At 40.2% G+C, this 23,018-nt stretch overlaps 1 protein-coding gene across 2 annotated transcripts in view; it reads left to right on the forward strand.

The window, feature by feature from the left end:
* Positions 1–22,661, forward strand: part of CD44 (CD44 molecule (IN blood group)) — a gene marked incomplete at both ends in the record, with an annotated part of 86,329 nt that extends 63,668 nt beyond the window's left edge. The window contains 8 exons of one of the 2 annotated variants that reach the window (XM_080689440.1): positions 734–856; positions 4,016–4,117; positions 6,087–6,176; positions 7,016–7,222; positions 10,108–10,173; positions 13,357–13,428; positions 15,873–15,951; positions 22,457–22,661. In XM_080689440.1, the coding sequence (XP_080545566.1) occupies positions 734–856; positions 4,016–4,117; positions 6,087–6,176; positions 7,016–7,222; positions 10,108–10,173; positions 13,357–13,428; positions 15,873–15,951; positions 22,457–22,661 (944 nt within the window). The remainder of the gene's footprint in view (positions 1–733; positions 857–4,015; positions 4,118–6,086; positions 6,177–7,015; positions 7,223–10,107; positions 10,174–13,356; positions 13,429–15,872; positions 15,952–22,456) is intronic. The other variant, XM_080689441.1, reaches the window with a different exon arrangement.
* Between the last annotated feature and the right edge of the window lie 357 nt (positions 22,662–23,018).

The following is a 23,018-nucleotide window of genomic DNA, read 5'->3' on the forward strand; positions in this document are numbered from 1 at the left end:
CTTTGTAAAGAATGTGAATTCCACATTCTTACTTGGTATCTGTATTGCAATATAGACTATAATGCATAATGTCTTTCCAATACTTGATAACTTCTGAATAGACTCTTGGTAGAGCACGTGATTTGGTGGCTGGCTACGTAGTGTGGTTGTTGCTGGGGGGATAGTACTGTGATCTTTTCTACCCATACTTCCATCGACACAGGACGAAGCAAAGGCCTGACCTACTTTCTTTTTCTGCCATGACTCCCATTGTTAGAAGGCAATGCTTCTAACGAATTTCATTCATACTTTTGTAATGAATGGCATTTACTTTCATGTTAATCACATAGGAAGCTGTTAGCTGATTCCTTCTGTACCTTGTTGTGCATTTCTCTGGGATTGGTCATCTCCAAATGACATCATGTGCTTGGGCGCTCATATTTCCTCCTATAGAGGACTACAACAGCGTGGATCAAGAACTACTACATCTTCCCTCGCTCCTATCTCTCTTCCTCTATCCCCTGCAGAAGTTGTTAATGCTCTATGTCCTTCAGTTCACTGCTGACTGCCAAGAAAACAAGCATGGATGAACCCAAACCTGCTCAAATCTTCCATGTATGAAACTTCTTCACCCTCAGACTTAGGAAGACAGTTTTAGTGTCTTGTCTAGAGAATCTTTTTAAAATATCAATGCATTTCTGACCAAATGTCAATTAATGCTTTGGCAATTGCTTTAACTGCACAGTCACAACAGGCTCAGCCCACAACGATCATCCAGGTCAAAGAATGACAACACAGAGTCAAGAGGACAGTTTCTGGACTGATTTCGACCCAATCTCACACCCAATGGGACAAGGTCATCAAACAGAAAAGATGGGTAATAGCCTCTGAGCCTTTTTATATATTATGTTTTTACAATCCACTACATGACTCTTTTTCCCTAAAAATGTGCCCTTAGTTTTAGACCAATCTACTTTCTTAAAGAACTTGAAGTTTCTTCAAAAATTCAAGACATTCATTTGAATATGAAGTGCTGGGCTGAGAATGAAGAATTTGGCAGGGAGGCTAAAGGATAATTATTTTTAGGCTGATTAGTGTGGAAGTCATTTCCCCTAAAAAGGGAGTAGTTTCAAGATTTCTTTTCCAAAGCACAAAGTCATGTATTTGTTAACTATTTCTATTGTAAACTCAGGGATATAACTTGTGTTTGGTAGAGGAATCTGAGAGGCCAAAGAACTGGTGAGTAGTTATCCCAATCAAGTAACTAAAAGGCTCAAAAGGCTTTATTATTTATTATTGCCACATTTAGAGAAAATATGGTACAAAATGATTTCAGACTTAGACTATTCTTGGCCCTCGATGAATGCTTGTGAATTTAATGAGTGAAAAACTTTGAAATGCAATAGAACTTTTCTTGAATACATTTCTTCCTTATTTACCCATGAGCAATTAAAAAACTGAAATGGAAAAAGACACTAGGTGTTATTCTGCAAGGATGGAAAGTTATGAATTTACTTGACTAATTTTTTATATCTAAAAGGAATTTTTAAGCCCAACATAGTGGCACATGCTTGAAATCCCAGCATTTGGGAAGATGAGACAGAATAGTGGTTTGTGGACAGCCTCAGCTACTTAGTGAGGCCCTTTGAAACTTAGTGAGACCCTGTTTCAAAATAAAGAATAAAAAAAACTTTTCCATTATTATAACAGGCTTACCTGAGAGAAAGTTTAAGAATTGGTAGAATATGGTGCCCTTCTTTTTTTTTTTTTTTGTCAGTATTAAACCAATTCAAGATTTCATGTTTCTTACTATGCTTGTGAATAGAGTAACTCAAGTTGATTGAGAGAGTTAACAAAATATCCCAATCAGAGAAATGTTACATTTCAAAGGGGAGATAAATAAAAATAAGCAATATGGGGCCATGAGTTTTCCTTCATGGAATTTAATAAATCATCTAGACACAAATTATCAGGTATTTGCATAACCCAAAACTTATTGTGATGTGTTCTAAGAACACAATGATATGTCTGTGTTGAATAGCTACAAACTTATTTCCAAAATAAATCTAACAATTTATTCGGTTTTGTTACTTTAGAACATTTTTCCTACCCAAATATTATTAATCCAGATAGCCCTGAAGCTACAATTTATATTAAATATCTGGCAAGGCATCATGGAGACACAAGTTTGTAAAATTCGTAGTTCATGCTCTTAAACAAAATTAGTTTAGAAAAAGAAAACATTTAGCATAAAAATTAATCTAACAATGTGAGGCAATAAGTAATGCTGTGGTATGAATGTTGCCAACAACAAGTGCTCAGAAAATTCAGAGGATCTCACACCCTCCAAGAGAACGTTAGAGAAAGATGGATTGGATTGGACTTTGGGAAAAAGGAAAATGCTTGGGTGGTCAGAGAAAGGAAGTGGGAAGGAGTTTTTCTTTAGGAAGTTTATGTGAGGAGGACCATAAAAGAAGAAAATCCAAGGAATAAATGCATCAATAAGTATGACATATGTCAAATAAATAAATATGAATTGATCCATTTATCATAAAGGAAGATTCATTTGCATGGCTAGCTTGGGGTTGTTATGTTGAGTTGCTGAAGTGCCAGTTACCCACCCAACACACATTTTAATGCTTATAGCTTCTGGGGGACATTGATGACATCTGTGGTGAAAGCCAACAGTAAAAGATCTTCAGAACCAAAACAAATGATCCCCATACTAAGGAAGATAAAGAGATTCCATTCCATGGGTGAACATGTCAAAGACAATACCATTGGTTTTAACTACAGAATGGTGTGTTACCTCTTGAAGGATTTCTTCTAATAAAAGGGAAACTGCGTAAGAGTGGTTGGAACCCGTGGATAGTCAGAATTTTTTATGGCAGACTATCTATTTGGAATTTTAGTTGGGGTTAGCTGGCCTTTTCTCTTCTCTGAAATCTTGGGTAGTAAAATAAGCCACACATTTTTTTGTCCTACAGTCTTTTAGCATTAAGGCTGCAGTGCAGACGTGGGCGCTCAATATTCCAGTGCCTCCCTCTAGAGATTCAAAACTGCTTTTATTTCCCTAGATGCAGTACTGTGGGTGGATTGACTCAATTGTGGAGCCAGCAGTATTGATGGTGTTTATGGATTCTGTGGCCTCTGTGTTACATGGGAGTTGTTATTTCAGCAGAGTAGATCTACAGTAACTATTTAAAACAGCATTTAGAAATACTTCAGTGAGCCAGGAATGGTGGCACATGCCTGTAATCCCAGTACTTATGAGGCTGAGACAGGAGGATTACAGTTTTGAAAGATCAGCCTCAGCAACTTAGTGAGACCTTGTTTCAGAATAAAATATGGATAGATGTGTAGCTTAGAGATAAAGTTCTCCTTAGTTCAATTTGAAGAGAGAGAGAGAGAGAGAGAGAGAATGAATCAGACTTCTGTGCCACTCAATAATGTACATGGTACATACACTACTTCTTGTTTCTTACCCCTGTATTCTTCCTGTGGCTTCTGCCTAAGTAGTATTGGTGATTTTATGTTTTTATTTACATGTTCACTTTGTGAAACAAACAAACAAAAAGGACTAGTAAGGGAGGCAGAATACTTTTGAAAGTTATTTTCCCTGCTAAGCAGAAGGCGCCAAGTGGTACCTGACCAGTGTACTTTTTCTTTTCCCCACATGTAAGATTGCATGCTCCATGGAGAGGGCTGCGTGTATGGGATGGGACAAGTCACACATGGGTTGTTTCTATCTTCCTGCAAGGCTTGGGAGTCTTTTTGTGTGCTCATGTAGCATTCTTCTAGACCCAGCAAAATCAAAGATCATAGCTTCCATGTAATCCAACCCGTCAATGAAAGCCAATTACTTCTTGTGAGGCTCTTTTGAAAAAATAATAATTGATCCCGATTCTGGAGATATGGATTGGTATGCACTTTCTTTCCTCTTGCCAGGTTTGAGTACTTACTTGGATGTAGGATATGAATGGCCTTCAATGATGGTTTAGGGAATCCAACAATAACACTGATTTAACTCCTTCAGATATGGACTCCAGTCATAGCACAATGCTTCAGCCTACTGCAGATTCAAAAACAGATTTGGTGGAAGACTTGGACAGGACAGGACCTCTTTCTATGACAACTCGTAAGGATAACAACACTCAGCCTGCCTGTCTTTCTGCTTAAGCTCTTGCTCACGCTTCCTGAGGTGTAGAGTCTGGTGGTGGAATGCTGCACTTTTGCTATGTGGCTCGGGTTAGCCCAGGGTGTGGCGTGTCTTTATTATCTATTTTTCTTGTGGGGCCCTTTGTCCTTGACCTTTTCTTTATTCTTGGTGGCTTTCATTTCAATAACTTTATGTTTTAAAAATTAAGAGATAAGAAGGGATGGGATTTTCCATCTCTGAGTAGTCCTGTCACTGACACCAAAGACCACAGGGATGACAATGGTTTCACTAAGTCTAAACTGAACATCTCCTATTGACTCCTACCTGTCCTCCTGTTGAGGCAAAAGAAGAATTGCTTTAATTGTTGTGAAAAGACATTTTGGGAGCCAGATAATCATAGAAAGTAAGAAAATCATATTAGCCCAAAGAGGAAGAGCAAATCATGTTGTTGAAAATTGACAGATAGTAGGGTCCCTGGATCCGAAAAGGGGAATATTTGCCAATCTCTCTCTCTCTCTTTTTTTTTCTTTTTCAATTTATTGGTACTGAGGGTGGAACCCAGAGGCTTTTCTAACTCCAGGCTATACTCCCAGACCTATTTTATACTTTATTTGGAAACAGGGTCTCACTAAGTTGCTGAGAGCCTCACTAAATAGCTGAGGCTGGTCTCGAATCTGTGCGATCCTCCTGCCTCAACCTCCCAAGTGCTGGGATTACAAGCATGCACCACCATACTTAGCAGCCAATATCTCTTTCTATAATTAAATATCTTGTAGGAAGCAATGATAAACCCTATGTAGGCTTAATTTCCATCATATGTGCAGGGGTATCTTATAGATCAGCCTCAAGTCATTCATAATTTCTTGGCAGAATATGAAAGAAATCCAGAATTAAGAGAGCCTCATTTCACTGCTTGCTACCTATAATGAGCAGAGTCCTTCATATGAGCCCTTTAGGCAGGAAAAAATGAGCAAGGATATGTTGACTGTCAGCAGTGTAAATAGCACAGTGTTCAGCATCAAAGACTTATGTAAATAAGCCTATGAACTGTCCCTGCCAATGACAAACTTGTATATCCATTTTATGTTACTGCTGATGCTGACTTTTGTTCTAATGTTGGCTTTGAGATTTGGCAAATATCTTTTTCCTTGTTATAATATTACTTGGTGGAGGATTTGGCTTATGGGTATGTTTTATGTTATGCCTACACCTGAAACTCAGGTCATTAGCTTTCTTAGAAGAATTAAAAACAAAAAAAATCTCAGAACAGTCAAAGTGATTTCACATGTGGGCAGTGCTTCAACCTCAAATTGATACCTGTCACTGAGGGCCCTGTGTTTGCCCAGGCAAGCATTTCCTTGGTACAATGATGAGAATCCCAGTCCATGAATGAGATAAAAAAAATCTAATAATAGAGTAAAATGGTAACTTTAAGAATAAATTAAGTATTTCCTTGTTTAAGTTTGATTTGCGTTCCCTGGGCAGGCCATCCTAGATGGACTTCTTTCTCTCTGGTTACAGATGTAGTACACACTATTTTTCCCTCCAGTCATACTCATTGGCCCCAGTTAGGTGCTCTTGACTGTGGATAGGAGCACTGAAATCCAAACATTCCTTTTCCATGCATCTGTGTTTACTGCTTTTCCTCAGTGCCCAGAAGTCATGCTGTAGTGGGATTAGGTTGATCCAGGGAGAGCCAAGTTTGGCATCAGGTTTTACCTTGGCACTCTTTGGGTTATACTGAAAGACAAAGGGTGGGGGAATAGAGACAAAAATCAAATTCTTCAGTGTATTTCTATCAATCCAGGGAAAAGAGTGTACACAAATTTCATTCTTCCTATGCATCTGTACATCTGGCATACTGTAGCTAGACCCACCTCATTATCAGATAGCACAGGACTTGTATCATGCTCCGGATTAATATTTGATTCATCCCTCATTGAAACAGAACAGAGCCATTCTCAGAGTCTCTCTACATCACATGGAGAATCGGAAGCAGATAAAGACCATCCAACAATTTCTACTCTGACAACTAGCAGTAAGAATCGTAAAGCCTCATTGGCTTTAGCTACTGATAAGCATCAGTAAATTATGGGTGCTTTTTCGATGCCTTTGGTGAAGGGATTTCAATCGGCTGTTGTTATACTACTACTTTTGATTAAGAGGTACCCTTGGTGGTGGTCTCTGGTCTTTCTGCTTCGTAGATATCTTAGAAGCTATTTATTGTACATTAAATGAAAATCGTGTTGCTTGATTTTAAATCTTAGATTATTTTAAACTCTAGAGTTAGTAGCCTAGTTTTAAAATTGCATATTGCTTATGTAAGATTTGTAATTGGTGTAAAAGTCTGATTATATTCCTCTTTGTATTATTTGCATTAATATTATTTTGCCATAGAAGCAATTTCCTCCTGGTAAAGGAAAGAATAATCAAGCTGGTAGCCTCAGTTCTCTGAAATCTTGCGTTTTGCTATTCCATTTGCAGGCAACATAATTTTACTTTTCAATCCAATCGCATGTTTCTTCTACTTCATCAAAGATAGACACAAATGAGAAATAGCTCAAGATTATCTGTACATGAGTTGACTTTGAGGCCATAGTTGTAGCATAAGCCTTACATTAATAACTCATGTAGATGTTATAAACAGATAGATGCCTCTTTTGGGCCTTAGGGTCACTCTTGTTGAGCCATGTCCAGCTGGTGTCTATTTCAAAATATTGATTTTGTTCAATAGTGTGACAGACTTCACTGTCTTTAGCTTTTGTTCTTGGATAACAAGTGGAAAGTTTTAGCAGCAACTGTGAATTCTGAAGATAAGCACATGGTAGGTAGTATTCTTACAGATGTGGGTGTATCATTGATTCCACCTCCACACAGCTAGGAATGATGGCAGAGATGGAAGAAGAGGTGGACATTATCCCGAAGACTCAACAGCTTCAATGGAAGGTTACACCCCTCATTACCCAGACAAAAAGGAAAACAGGACCCTCATCCCAGTGACCCCTGCTAAGACTGGGGACTTTGGAGTTACTGAAGTTACAGTTGTCGGAGACTATAATTCTAATGTTGATGGCATCTTTCCAGGTAATCTGGCCATTTGTCATCTGGGTTGTTTTCTCTACAGAGAAAAATGACGCACACATTCCTATCATAGGGATTATTTTCTGTGGAGGCTGGAATTAAGCTATTTTGTGACATGGCAATGGATTTCATTCTGGTCATCAAATCTTTAGAAACCTTGAAATTAGTTAAGTTAAAATAATGCGTCCATTTTTCAGTGCATTTTCCATTTTTGTGTGACTTGGTTGTTATGGTGGAATTTCTCTATTTAACTCCTCATCTTGTGATATATCAAGTTGAACCATATGAAATTTACAATTTGTGGATTAAAACAATTGAATATTGGCAATTTCATTTGATTTAACTCATATATGCTGCATATTTAGTTTTACTTGACTTGTAAATAATCTCCACATACTAGTACCATTGCCCTGAAGTGATCTTTTATTGGTGATGGATTGGCCAAGTTTACTTCTGGTGATGGGCTGATGAATTAACCTCCTCTGGCTACGATGCACTTAAAACTTCATGGTTTCGTCTACTGTTAATGAATAGGAACCACTTCTTTTATTGCAATGGTAAAGAGATGACTTATTCACTGAAGTTTCATATGGACCCAGATGTTCACTCTAGACAAGAAACTAAAACTGATTCTCTCTTCCTAGTATCACTCCAATGCTTCTTATCAGTCACTAATGCATATTAAAGATAACTTTAACTATAGATGTTTTTGGTAGAAGCCACTTCTTCAACCCCCTAAAAAGAAGTTTAAAAATATGAGAATATAATGTATAAAACAAGCAACAGTGGCAATGCTCTGAACAATGTGGAAAAATAAAATCCAGAATGTCACATGTTTGGCCTTTCTTTTTGGCTGCCCACCCCAGGGCTTCTAGAAAAGAGTTTTTTTAAATGCTGACTTCAGCAATACTGGCAGGATTCTTTTTGGAAATGTTTTCTTTTTTTTTTTTAAGCATGGTTCTTCTTTGAATTATTTAAAATTCTAAGCAACGACAGTTTTCTTCTGGAAAAGTGAATCTTAGCTCCCTAGTTTTTCTTGGCAAAATAAGGTGCAACCTCATGAATTAAATTTTAAACAGTAATCTTAAATTACAGGATCCTACAAGGCTTATAGAGCCTAATTTTTAGCAAATAAAATCCTTTCTACAAAATTGATATCCACGTGCACTGATTCCTTTTATGTCAGTATATAAAGATTGTGGTATGGGTAGATTTTCCATTTTTCGCCATAATTAAATAGTAAGTGCTCTGATTCTCATTCTGCTTGTTTTCCAAAAGTAAGGTATTTATGCTCATGCATTTTTCTCAATCTTTATGCTTAATGTTAACAACTAAAACATTTGGAGTCACGGTGGAAGTGGTGGTGACGGGCTTGGTGATGGTGGTGGTAATTTTGGTGGTGGGAGTAGCAACGTGGTGCTTTAGCAAAGTCTGTTTTCAGTTCTTCTAACCATCAACCAAGGAACAACACAATCTATTTCTTTAATATGACACTGCTTACCTTTCCTAGTTAGAAAATGGCAATGATCAGGTTACTGTATATTCTTTATGGAAACCTTCATAATGGATGACTCTAAGTGCTTTACAAAATCATCGTCTTATATTTTGTTTGTTTTCACTTTATAATTCCAGTATACTTTTGAAACACAGTTTTTGAGGGTGGTAAGTAGAGGGTAGAGAAGCTAAGAAGTCTCCATATGCTAAATCCAAGACTTGAACTGTAGATTTAGATTTTAGCAATTTATGAGTTTGTTTTAATCTAAAGCTTCCTGGTATTGGATATTTGAGAAGATGGGATTATATTAAATGTTGGTATTGATAATATAGACTTAATGTTTGAAAAAATTATTCTAATACCCAAGTACAAGTTGTTCATATGTTATCCTTGTACCATTTCTTTTTTACCCTTTTTTTTATCCTTTATCCTCTAAATGCTTGCCATTTCTCTTGGAATCTTGACATCATTTGATCACTAGATTATTTTATTGCAATGAATTCCTTGTTTCAGAGCTTAAATATCTCATGCCCTCAGCCAGAGTACTCACATTTCCAGGGACCAGATGTCCCATAATCCAATTCTGAAAGTCCTTATTTAAACTACACAGTATCTCTGGACATGGTGGAATACATGTAACCCCAGTACTTGGGAAGGCTGAGACAAGAGGAGCGCAGGATCAAAACCAGCCTCACCAATTTTCATAAGGTCCTCAGCAACTTAGCAAGACCCTGTTTCAAAATAAAAAATAAAAATGGTGGGTTATAGCTCAGAGGTAGATTGCCCCTGGGTTCAATTCCCAGTACCAATAAAAGAAAACACAATAAAGTAAAATAAAATACACAATGTCTAGTTCCAACATCAGACCTCATGATATTTTCTTTAGAACATTGTATATTATGATTCTGGGATTTCTACCCAAACCACACTTCCTACAGTCATTCCTGACAGCCTGTGCTGCCTCAGTGCCTTTAGTTTTGATTAAAGCCTTAGCCCCCTCATCACTAAACAGCGAGCAGAGCCTAACATCACCTTCCCTTTCAAGACTTGCTGTCATTTCTTTCTTTTTTTTTTTTTGGTGGTACTGGGGTTCCTGGAAGCCCTTCTACCTCCGGGCTACACTCCCAGACCTATTTTTACATTTTAATTTGGAAACAGAGTCTCCTAAGCCAGCGCGTGGCTGGCTTCGAACCTGCGCGATCCTCCCGTCTCTGCCTCCCAAGCGCGGGGATTACGAGAGTGCGCCACCACGCCCGGCCTTGCTGTCATTTCTTGCTTACCTATAAAAGACTACACATTAGCGAGAGGTTTTATGAAAATGCCATTTAAGGCAACACAGGTGGTCGAGGAGGTGGGTCCCCACAGTACTGACCCCTTTCATTGCTCATCACAGGAGACAGAGACTCAGCTGTGCATCCCAGTGAGAGGACCCATACCACTTATAGATCTGGAGAAGACGGTGAGTTCAAAACTGCTGTAGTCATTTACTGTTTCTAATGAAATATGGGTCAGCATATCTAGAGAACTGGTTCATACATCTTTTTTTAGCATGTGTTACAGTCACAGAGAGGGCTTCTTAAATCACATTGCTGGGCCCTTACCCTGAAAGTTTCTGATTCAGTAGGTCTGAGGTGGAGCCCAAGAATTTGTATTTGTAGTAAACTCCCAGGTAATGCTGATAATTCTGGGACAGGGACTACACTGTGAGATCTACTGTTCGGGAGAAAAGTCTCCCATCTGAAAGGCGCAGAAAGAATTCAACCAGGGCTCCAGTTTAACATGGCAATGTTCCAGAGTGACTAAGACTATATAGGTTTGAAATAAGAAGTCTGTGTTTCATCCCAGCTTCTCTACATAATAACTGAGCAAGATATATAAAAAGTCTGAGATTCAACTTACTAACTAATAAACTTGGAATAATAATTGTCACAGGGCATTGTTTTAAAGACTAAATAATAGAATACACATTGCATGCTTAGAACAATCCCATTACGCAATACAATTAGCCAGTATCTGAGAATTTATTGTGTGCCAGCAGCCTTGTTCAAAGCACTTCACACATGTTAGGTTGGACTATATGAAACTTTTATTTCTGTAGGGCAAGAACAGTCAAGCTCAGCAAACTCAGAGGCGATCTAACTTTAGTTTGTTTAATTATCCTACAAATGGTGTGATGTATGTAAGTGCCATTATTATTCCCACATTAGAGACAAGGAAAGGAATTCTCAGAGAGGGTAACTTGGCCAAGTCCATATGGCTTGTGAGTAGTGGGACCAGGTTGTAAGCCCAGGGGCTTTAGGGCTTCTCGTAAGCACAGTCTGGAGATAGCAATCCGTGATGACCATTAATTAACACCAGGCCTGCATTATTCAACAGATTCCTGTTTGCTCTGTTGAAAACATTATTTCTGGGAGCAAAAGTCTGACACGAGGCAGGTTCACTTTTGACCTCGAATGCTGGGGCTGCGGATGGGTCTGCAGTGCTGCCTAGCAGGTCTTCTTGAGCATCACGAGTCCAGGCGACCCCCATACAAACAGTGAATTCATGTAAATCAGCATCCTCCCTTCATGCCCACATTGGGGAAAAGGTGGCCTGCAGACTTTAAAGCAAATCTGAAAATGGGTGTTTACATCGTGGCTTGGATAGTAACCCTTTGTTTAGAAGCACAGGGATACAGGGCTCATTAGAAATGCTTCTGAGTTACAGACAGAAGTTGCAGGCTCACTGGGGCAGCGCATGGAACCTTTCCCAGATTCAGATTCCTTCTTAGTAAAGAGCAGATCAGATCACCCGCTTCAGTTCCCTCCTAGAGTTTTTGTGAGGAATGTGAAAGTATTTTAGAAACACTAGGGAGTTATTAAAAGCCAGGATCTTTGAATCCAGAAGAGCCCAGCCACTGTTAAGTGTAGTTCTTAGACCAGCAGCAGAGGCGTCGCTTAGAAACAGGCTGGAAATGTAGAATCTCTGTCCAGCCCAGGCTCAGTGAATCAGGGTTTGCATTTTCACCAAGGCCCTCCCCCAGGTGGCTTGTACGTGTGTTAAAGTTCAAGGAGCTCTCTTCCTTGCTGTCTTTTTCATAGTTGAAGCCAACTGAACGATCTCTGTGCACACGTCTCAGTTTGGGTCTCATTTCCCAACTAGAGTGCCCAGTGCCCCGCGTTGCAGAACTTGCTCTCCAGGCCAGTCCTATCCTAGCTGGATCTGTGGACCTCGAGGGCACTGGGAGGCCTGCTGTCTCTTGTCCATCCTCTTCGGCTTTTACTTAAAGTGAGAACCAGGTGGGCGGGAGCTGGTCTCTTTTGTTTGGCTCCTGTGCAGGTGTCTATTGTTCAGACAAGAGGTTTCATCTTGTGCACACACCCAGATCTTTCCTTGCTGGGAGCATTTTTTGAAAAATCAAAATAAAGAGATTATGATCTATTAATGGCTTCCCTTTCAAATATCAAAGGCTGCTGTGAGTCAGGAAAAAAAAGACCAGTGAGAGTGACTGTACCTCTGAGGTGGTTTCCAAGGCCATAGAGCTCCAGTTTAGATGGCCAATATCCCATGGCTGGCACAGATGTAAACTTGCCAGGGACCAAGGGTTTGGAGAGGCAGATAGGATGAGTGCTTTGGACTCCCCTGGACTCCCTTGAGATTAGTGAAGTAAAAGGCCCTGTCAAAATGGGTTGGGTCTGCTGAAACAGCCAGTCATCGGTAAGAACTTGTTTTCTTCATTTTGAGTTTTACCAAACATATTACATGACATATGACATAAACATGAACTGTCCTACCCCAAATAACTGTTGTAAATCAAGATTGCAGTGTCCAAGATTACTAAGTTTGGATCTCTAAGAAATGTTTTTTAAAAAGATGATTATTTTTTCTAAAATAGTGTTTTTTGCTAATATATTAGGAGGGACTCAAATAGAGTGATTTTTTTTTATAGACTGAAAGGGCCACTGCTACCCAACACTCTTAATTTTGGGTGTTTGTATTGACTTCTATGATTTTGGATATAATTTTTACATGCACTTTGAACTTTTGAGGCATCTGAAACCTCTAGGGATGTTGTTAAAGTGAAGATTCTGATTCAGTAGGTTTGGAGCCAGGCTTGAGATTCTACATTTTAGCAAGATCCCAAGTGATGCCTACACTGCTGGTCTAGGGGGTCCACACTTAGAGAAGCAAGGTCCTAAATTAAACATGGAAAATAATAACTACATACCACCACCATTATTCTTCTTTAAGCCTCTGTAAAATGAAGGTGAAGTGGTTTCTATTGTTATCCCCACTTGATAAGTGAGAAAATGGAGATGTGAAGAGGGTAACGTAACCCAACACACATGACCAACAAGAGACAGAGGTAGGGCTGGGATCCAAGGCTGTCAGCTCTAGAGCCCAAGGTTTAAACACTGCACAACACCGCTCCTAGGAATTCTCATGTTCCTTGATACGAAAGAGCATTTCGAAGGCTTAGCTTTAGTCATGCTGAACTGTTGGTGGGTGGGATCTTCTGCTCAACACTATAAACTTCTCATCTGTAGCTTGAATCTAAAAGTAGTCATGTGGACTTGGAAGCTTGGCCCCACGTGCCGTTCTGGAAGGAATGCCTGGCTATGCATTCCAAATTGTCCTGAACAATCTTGTTTTTGCCCCTTAGGATACTCAAGCGGGAGTCAAGAAGGTGGGGCAAGCACAACCTCTGATCCTATAAGGAAACCCCGAATTCCAGGTGAGTTTCAAATGGTGAAGGAAAAAGATGTTCAGGGCAAGTTTTTCAGAATGTCCCGGGAAGGAAGAAGTACCCAGTCAAATGCACATTCTCCTAAATGCTGGACCCTTGAACCTGATGGTCCCTTCTGGCAAGTTTAAAAATGAATGGGTGTACTTTAGCCTTTTGGTAGGAAAGGATAGAACATTCTTTTTCGTTATTCTCCTTGGTCCCCTAGGTGGGCTTAACTACCACTCAGAACTTCTCCTGACCTACCTTAGAAAAGTTTCATGTTACTTACTAAAGTTTCCTTTCCAAATGAGTGATCATTAGAGGACTCCTAGGTCCTTTCTTTTCCATTCCAGTTTCCCCTTTATTTCTGGGGTTGTAGGAGAAGCCTGTGAATTTGTATGTGCATGGGGGAGCAAGTACCCAGGAGTGTTTACCTCTGAACAAATCCAGTCCAATTTTTTTTTTTTTGGTGGTACTGGGGTTCCTGGAAAGCCTTCTACCTCTGGGCTACACTCCCAGACCTATTTTATACTTTTTTCTCTTTTTGGAAATAGGGTCTCTTAAGCCAGCGTGGCTGGCTTTGAACCTGCATTCGGTCAGTCCTATTTTTTTTTTTTTTTAAAAAAACAAGGCTTTACTAAATTGTTGAGACTGGCCTTGAATTTGTAATCTTGCTGTTTCAGCTTTCCAAGTACTGGAATTACAGGCATGTGCCACCATGCCTGGCTGTGATTTTTCTTTTCATATTGCAGACATGGGGGAGACATAAGGGCCTTCTGTGTTAAGTGGAGTAAAAATATTCTTTTGGTCCCCAAACTGCCTTTTTTATTGAGTCAGTGTATTGATCCACCCAGAAGAATCTTTTCAGAAGGTATTGCATGTGCAGTGAGAGGGCTGGGATACCTGGCTCTTCTGAGCTTTGAGAATAAATGTATCTGATGCAAAGTTTTTATTTGGCTTGGGGTCAAACCCAAGCAAGTGTAAAGGGGCAGTGCAAAAAGGAAGGGTCCTCCTGGTGTTGTCAATCACCCTTTTAGTTCTTCCCTCTTTGGAAGTCTCCAAGCTGAACCTCCCTTGGGGAAGAGAAGAATGTGATGTATGCCTTGCTCCTTCGCCTCTGCTAGCCTGAGCACACCCAAAGCATGGCACAGCACAGGAGAGGGCATGAGCTGCCAGGGAAGGGAGCAGAGGGGAGAGGGAATGCAGTGAGCTCTCATATGGCAGCCGGAATCCTCCCGCCCTAGTGAGAGAGCATGTGGGACTTGTCAGGGATGGAGACCTGGGCTGGGTGGTGCTGGTAAGCTCCTGTCAACCTCCCCACCCCCTTGAGGGGAGCCAAAGGTGACACTTCATAGGAAACAAGGGAAAACCAAGCCTTCCAAAGAGAAATAGACAATGAACATCTTTCTGTCCCTCTTCTTTCTCAAGTCCTGGTTTGTTGCATGCATATACAACTGAATTTATTGAACTTGCCAAGTCATATTTTATCCCATGAAAACCTGATTTGACAAATGAGTGCATAATATTTCATTAGTCTACAGATGATACATAATTACCAAATAGATTTTGAGAAAATACAACCAAACCGAGGAGAATATAAATGACTTATTTATCACACTATCCAGAAGTTTTGTGGTTACCATTTTTATATATGTTCTTCCTATCATTTTCAACATAACTTGTGTACAAAAATACAGTTTTATTATAATGCTGTTTGGTCAACATTTCCTGCTGGCCAACCATAGCTTTCCATGTCATTAAATATTTTCCTCCTCTAACATAGTACATAATACAGTAGATAAACCCTAGTGATTTAACCAATCCCTTACCACTAACTCTTAGGTTGTTCTCAGCTTTCATTATCACAAATGATATAGTCATGAAAATTTTTATGGTTTATTTTGAGGTAGTATAAATTTCCAGAAGTGTAACTGCTGGATCAAAAGCGAGAATATTTTGAAGACTATTGACAAGTAAGGTCAATGACTCTCAATGACTGTGCACTAATTCACCCACTCTCTACCCTCCACAACAGTGTCCTTTGTCCCACCCACTAGGATGTGACCTGCATTTTTGTTTCCGAAGAAAATGTAAAGCGGATGCTTTTATATAAAAAAGGAATGTCCCTTTCAAGAGAAGCACAAATTTCCTTTAATCTATTTAATAATATTTTACCAAAGGCATCTACAAGTTTCAACAAGTCATTCTACATGTTTTTGGAAACAAATTTCTTTTGGCAGCACTGGAAATTCTGACTGATGATAAAAGATTAGTACAAGAGACCTGTTGGATAAATACCCTCCACAAACTTGCTCTGATGTACCCGTTGGTGGTGCCTTTTGGTCAGACCTCTGTGCAGTGCTGGTTATGCTCCTTGTTTGGACCAGGTCAATTTTTAAATTGCATGTCTGGGTTTAGGAAGCTCACACATGTCTTTTGGTTCACTCAAACAGAATGGCTCATCATCTTGGCGTCCCTCTTGGCCCTGGCTTTGATTCTTGCGGTTTGCATTGCTGTGAACAGTCGGAGAAGGTAAGAGGATGTCCCTTTGGTATCTGCAACTAAGGCTTTGTCCTTGTTGTCCAGCATGTAGTCCCTGATGCTAGTGATCTTGGCACCTGGAACTTGTTAGAAATGCATAATTTCAGTCCCAGATCCAGAACTCCTGTTTCAGAGTCTGTGCTTTAACAAGACCCAAGTATTGACGTGAGTGATAGCTTAAGAAACCTGTCTCTGTCCCATTCTTCAGAGAAAGGAGACATTCATGGTTATTTGAGCCCCTATTTTTAAATAGTGGTTGAATCTCATGGTTCTTAAATATTTCAAGGCTAAACCCTTTGGATACGCTATTTCATAAAAGTTATGAAATATCTCACTGGGAAAGCATATACAAGTATATACTATTGTTAAGTGCCTTATACAACAGTATAGTGTTGTACAAAGATTCAGGGCTCAATCATCCCCTTTGCCCTATTGAAGTCTCATGGAACCTTCCCAAAGCCTTACCCAAAGCAGGCATTGCTTTTGTGTTTTGTTTCTTGTTTCTTTGTATAATGATGTTATATTCTAATTTCTGGAAGCTATGGTTTAAAGGATTCAGATTATAACCTAGGAAAAGCCACCTAACAACGAGGTCCATGGACAATGAAAGACTTCCCTTAGGACAGTGGATAAACACAGTCAGCTCCCTAGAACTGACAAATGAGCTGATGGCTTGTCCATGATGGGCCCTCTCCCTCCCTCCCTCCCTCAAGCGACACTACATGTTTTAAAAGTTATTTACTGACTGAGCCATCACCAGGCCCCAGAAACAATGCTACCTAGAATGAAATGAAGGAAAATAAGAATTCTAGAAACAGACAAAATGAACTTTAGCCAGGAATACTCCAAAAGTATGAGTCTAAATTTTCTGCCCAAGACACTTTAAAGACTCATTACTTTTTTCCCGAGCATATGCATAGCAACATTACACTGTTTGAAAATGCCCCATGAGATTGCTTCTTACAGGGTAGAGAATCTTATTTCCAAGCAGGGCTGCCTTTATTGTGCCTCCAAATCATCTCACAGGCCAGAAAATGTCCTTTGTTTGGGAGAAGACCTGGAAAGAGAATTAGTCTTTGTTGTTGGCTTTTAGAAAGCAAAAAACGACTGCCATAAACAGCCTTTCCAGTCTCTCTTATTATCTGAAGAAATCAAATAATGCCATTTTATGCTGGTACAAGTTAATAAAAGTGCTATATTAAAGTAGCTGTGTTGCTTTCTATACTTTCAGTATCTATTATTCATGATAGCTGGTCACATAAATAAAAAAAAAAACTGGGGTGGGGAGATATCTAAAAGACCTCCTATGGGCTCCTATGATTAAATGGAAAGAGATTCTTTTTTTAAATTTAAGTAGTGCAACTTGGACAGCCCCCACAAAGAGTCTTTATATTTCCCTTCTGTTTCCTTATTTCCCCTTGGATTACTTTTGCTCATTAAATATGAAAATTTCCTATTGTTTGAAGTCGGCCCTTTTAGTCCAAGCCCTCCAATGTACCACTTTTGCTCACACACACAGTCCATAAGCTTTGCGTGTCACCATGGAGATGCTGGCCCGGATGCTATCAACATGGGGAGCCCTCGGAGAAGCGTCTCAGCTGTCCCTGACGGCAGCTGGAGTCTGTACATTGAGGCTGCTTGTCAGCAGAGATGGGGCCTCCTGGCTCCCCTTCCCCTCCTCCCAAGACCAACAGTCACCCTGGCAACAGGCAAACAGGGACACACAGGATCCTGCGCAGCAAGTATCTCACCAGGAAAGTAGCTGCTTGGATGCCATAAATTACTGTGTCCTGATTTGATAATTGGAAACAGATTTGCCACGCAGCTAAAGGGTGGTTAACGGCTGCTCTGGGCCCCTCGATGCGTACTGCATTCCTAAGGTCAACAGCCCATTTCTAATCCTCTTATAGGCTTGGGCCTTTTCTACTTTGAGCATTAATTCAGAGAGATATAAAATGCTATTTTCATCAAAGAAAGTTAGGATGAAGATAGGCTCTCAGAGGGCATTCACGTATCAGTAAATATTTTCTGAGTGTCTCCTACAACTGTCAGCACTGGCCACAAGGAAGAGAAAAAATTTAAAAGAGAACTATATTTTGCCGCAGAGAACTGTGAGATTTAGTGGCAATAGAGGCCTGTTGAATCTGAGTCACCTACTATTACTGAAAATGTCCCAATGCCAGGAATTACGATTGAAAGAATAAAAGAGTTAGTCTCTTTTGTTGATGTGTAGCATTTCCAAGACAAAGCGCTGTGTGAGTCCCAGTGTCTTAAAGATGCTGATTTAGGGGACATCCCATGACTTATTCAGCTTCTCCTATCCCTGCATAGCCCACCACAGCTTTCCTTGATCCTCTTCCTGAAACTGGATTCCTTGGATTACAGCTTTTTAATGGAAACTGAACTTGATTCACTTGCCTTAAGAGCAAATTGCTTTAAGAGTTCATTGGGTTGGTAGATACTGGATGAGGCCCAAGAGAAGCAGCCATTAGGTGCCTTTTCCTTAAAGAATCGATCTGACATATCTCAAGAGGAGAAAGACACAAGGATTTGCCAGAGAAGGCCTCAGAAAGCAGAAGTGATTTAGGATGTTTCTGTGCCAAAATGCAGAAAAGGGTTTGGCCAGCCTTAGCTTTCATGGGAATTTACATATTTTCTGTAAACCCTGAGGGCGATCACCCACCCTCTGCTTGGTAAGTCCTCACTATAAATCTCCACAATTTAGACATGTCTTCCTTCTCTTATGCTCTGCCTACCTCTCTGTAACTTATGTCAATGTGACCTTATTCTGACTTTTAGAATAACGCTAATTGAAGTTTCTAAGTGATGAGAATGTTCTGTATCTCTCCTGTCCAAAACATAACCCCTCTGCTTGAGGCTCTTAAGCAATGAAAACGTGACTAGTCTCATTGAGGAAGTGAAATTTTAATTTTGCTCATTTTGAATTTAGTTTGAACTTAAATAACCACACACGGCTGGTGGTTCCTATCTGGGATAGCACAGCTCTAAAACAGTATAAAAGTAAATCCCCGAATAGCTTTAAGGACTTTTAGGTAGAAGAGACATAAAATTAGCAGTTAAGTTACTTGCCCATGTCTTTCAAGATGAATTCCACGATTCCCTAAAAGTTTGTCATCTGGATTCTAAGCTGTATCCAGCCTGCTCTCCCTCTTATGGTGAGGTCTGGTTCCTTCCACATTGTGGGTCACTGTGTGTTCAGCTGCTGCCTGACATTTATGAAAGAGGAGACAAAGGAAAGACGCAGTGCAGTGAGGATCCCGGATCTCCTGTCAGTACCATATTGGAAGTGTGGCTTTGGATGGTATCACTGACCTCTTGATTCACTCTCTGGTTTACATGATGAAGGGACTGGGCTGAATGATCTCTGAAGCCCAACTTTCGTCTCCCTATTCCTCCTTAAATCCTATAACTAAGAAGAATAAATAAATTAGAATTCACCTTTCTCTCTATTTCTCTCTCTCTTTCTCTCTTTCATTTTATTTTATTTTTGGGGGGAGGGTATTTTATTTTATTTTATTTTATCCCAGGAGCACTCTATCTACAAACAACATTCCTAGCCCTCTTTTATTTTTTATTTTGAAACAGGGTCTTGATAAATTGATGAGGCTAGCCTTGAAGTATTCACTAGATATCCAGAACACTCAGTATTGGACTGAGTTATTTCTAAGACTCATCTTACCCTTCTAAAAGAATGCGGAAAGATAACGAGGACACATAAATCCCCAGGGAAATGGGGCCAGCCAGAGGTTGAGCAAAGTACTGCTATGATCTACAGGCCCTAGGTTCTTACAAGATTTTGAAAGTGTTACCCACTTTAAAAATCAGCTTTAGCTGAGCGTGGTGGCACACGATTGTAATCCCTGTGCTTGGGAGGCTGAGACAGGAGGATCACGCAGGTTCTAGGCCAGCTTCAGCCACTTAGTGAGGTTCTCAGCAACTTAGTGAGATCTTGTTTCCAAACAAAATGTAAAATAGGTCTGGGAGTGTAGTCCAGAGGTAGAAGGCCCCTGGATTTCATCCCTAATACCACACACACACACAAAAAAAAATCAGCTTTAGCCGGGCATGGTGGCGCACGCTTGTAATCCCCGCGCTTGGGAGGCAGAGACAGGAGGATGGCGCAGGTTCGAAGCCAGCCGCATGCGCTGGCTTAGGAGACCCTGTTTCCAAATAAAAATGTAAAAATAGGTCTGGGAGTGTATCCCGGAGGTAGAAGGGCTTCCAGAAACCCCAGTACCACCAAAAAAAAAAAAAAAATCAGCTTTATTTTAATTAATAACAAAACTCCCACCCCATGTGCAGAGATATTTTTTATGCTTAAAATCACTTTCCCACAATATTTCATCTCACCTCTCAACCATCCATTAGGAATGCAACTAGAACTTACTTTGATTAGGCAACTTTCCTCCAAAGAACACAGGGTGCCACCTGAGAATTTGGGATAATAGGAGCAACCTTCTACCTTCACCCTTTTGCATCATCTAGCCAGATAGACAAAGGAGCCAGAAGAGCCTGGAAAAGTCCATCTCATGTGGTTCTCATGATATCAACAATTATGGCCAGTACTTCTTAAATGCTTACTGTATTCCAGGAATAGTTCTGAGTACTTATTCAAGGCCTTAATTTCTTCAACCCACATAGTTCATAAGAGCAACAAATAATAACAACAGTAGACTTGTGTATTGAGCTCCAGGGTCTGTTTCGAGGTCCTTTCACCGTTCTGTGAAATTGATACTCTTAGATGCCTGATTTTATAGAAATGGAAACTTAGGCTCAGAGAGGTTGAGTTGCCCCAGGTCACACAGCTTTAAGGGGCCAAAGCCAAACCAATGGCTGCTCTTTACCACGGGTCTTACTGTATATGTGGACTCCATTGGTGTTCCTGGCTTTCATAAATTTTCTCCTCAGTTTATGCTTCTTTCCCTTCCTCAAGCCTCTTGCCAGAGGACACAGGATCTACCTCCTATTGAGGAGGCAAAACTTCTATTTCCCCAAACAAGAGATTAAAGTTTATGGCCTTGGCAGTCCCACAGGGAATGGCCCATGATAATGAATAATAGATGCTTTGTTTCTACAACTCAAATATCCAGCGGCAAAGTGAACAATTCCGACTTCATATTGTTTCCAAGACTCCAGATGGTTGGCAGCATTGATAGGGCCAGGCAGAGCTGGGCTTTTGGTCATAAAAGGCCTAGATTTGAATACTGACTCTGTCACTCTTACCTCCTATATGACTTCAAGCCAGTGATTAAACTTCTCTGGGCCTCAGTTTCCCTTGCTGTGTAACAGGAGTGATGGCTACTTTGCAGGATTATTATTGTAGGGACTACAGGAAATGACTGGCTAAGTATCTGGAACTCAGGAAGTACTTATTAAAGGCAAGTCCATTTTCTCTCTGCCCCACCTTGCTTGTTATCGTAAGGCCGTGCCGTTATGCTTCCATTAAGTGCAATCTAACTTCTATATGTGTAGCAGGGAACACATTACAGGAAAGAGGAAACATTGCATTAAGCTGGGAGGAGTGAGGTAAAGCTACCACAGTACTCCAGGACAGGATGGAGCTCGCACTGTTCCATGGAAAACTTTCTTCTGCATTTGAGCCTTAAGTAATATTACTAAGAAATCTTAAAGTAGCAGTAATTTGTTTCATGCAGTTAAATCTACTATTATCTAGGGTTATATGAAAGTTAATCAATGCTAGGGGAAGTTAATCAATGATAGTTAATCAATATGGATTACATTTCTAGAACAATGTTGCTTTATTCTTCTGTGTACAAGGAGTAATAATATTGACAAGGCCAGCAAAATGTTGACTGGGAGAGGAAGTAGTGGGACTTTCTCAAATACACATATCTGAATGATTTATAATCATCCTGCGATGGTTTACCTAAGTCTGCAGGAACTGTCGAGGTGCTCACAGGAGCAAATGTTTCCACTGCGCAATATAGAGGAAGGAGAATTAGAACACGGAGGGCCAGACAGAAATAAGGTTGGAATTCTGACTTTTTAACTGCTTGTTGAGTAACGTGGGAAAAATACTGAATTTTCTCCCCAAGGTCCTCCCTGGAATAGGGGAAAATAATAAAAGCATTGGGTTCTCAGAGTTATGGTCATTGGTTCTCAAACTAGGCGGTGTATCCGAAGCCCCTGAGGGCTTGTTAACGCTCAGACCCTGGTCTACACCCATAGTTTTCTGATTCAGTAGGTCTAGGGTGAGGCATTCTGTTCCTCACAAGTTCCCAATTGATACTTTTGCCACTGGTCCAGGGACCTACTTTGAGAAATACTGGTTGTTAAGAGACAGGAATATCAAGTACAGAAGGTACTGAGCTCAATGCTTGGCACATATTTAGACCATCATAAACCGCAGCAGTGATCATGGTGATGATCAGCAGTGATAACGGTCATGATAATGGTGATGATTCAGAATTTAGTCATGACACCCTTTCTCATCTCTTGTTTTGCACATGATTAGGTGTGGGCAGAAGAAGAAGCTGGTGATCAACAATGGCAACGGAGCAGTGGAGGACAGAAAGCCTAGCGGACTCAACGGAGATGCCAGCAAATCTCAGGAAATGGTGCATTTGGTGAACAAGGAGTCATCAGAGACCCCAGACCAGTTTATGACAGCCGATGAGACACGGAACCTGCAGAATGTGGACATGAAGATCGGGGTGTAACGTCTACACCATCATCTTGGAAAACAACCACAGTGGGGAACAGAACCGTCACAGGGAGCTGGGACACTTCACAGATGCAATGTGCTACTGATTGTTTTATCGGGGATATTTTTTTAGCATAAAATTTTCTACTCTTTTTTTGTTGTTTTTTTGTGTTTTGTTTTTTGAAAGTCAGGTCCAATTTGCAAAAACAGCATTGCTTTCTGATATGAGGGCCCAACTAATAATCCACAAGAATTTGATGGTTCCAGTTCCCTCCAAGAGGCCTTTTACCCCTTGGGGTGTGCTATGAATGGCTTCTAACAAATGCAACAATTACTTTACCTAATCCCACACCTTTCTCTTCCCCTACCTCCC

The sequence above is a fragment of the Muscardinus avellanarius genome (assembly GCF_963383645.1).
Source record: "Muscardinus avellanarius genome assembly, chromosome: 1".
Classification (NCBI taxonomy): Eukaryota; Metazoa; Chordata; class Mammalia; order Rodentia; family Gliridae; genus Muscardinus; species Muscardinus avellanarius.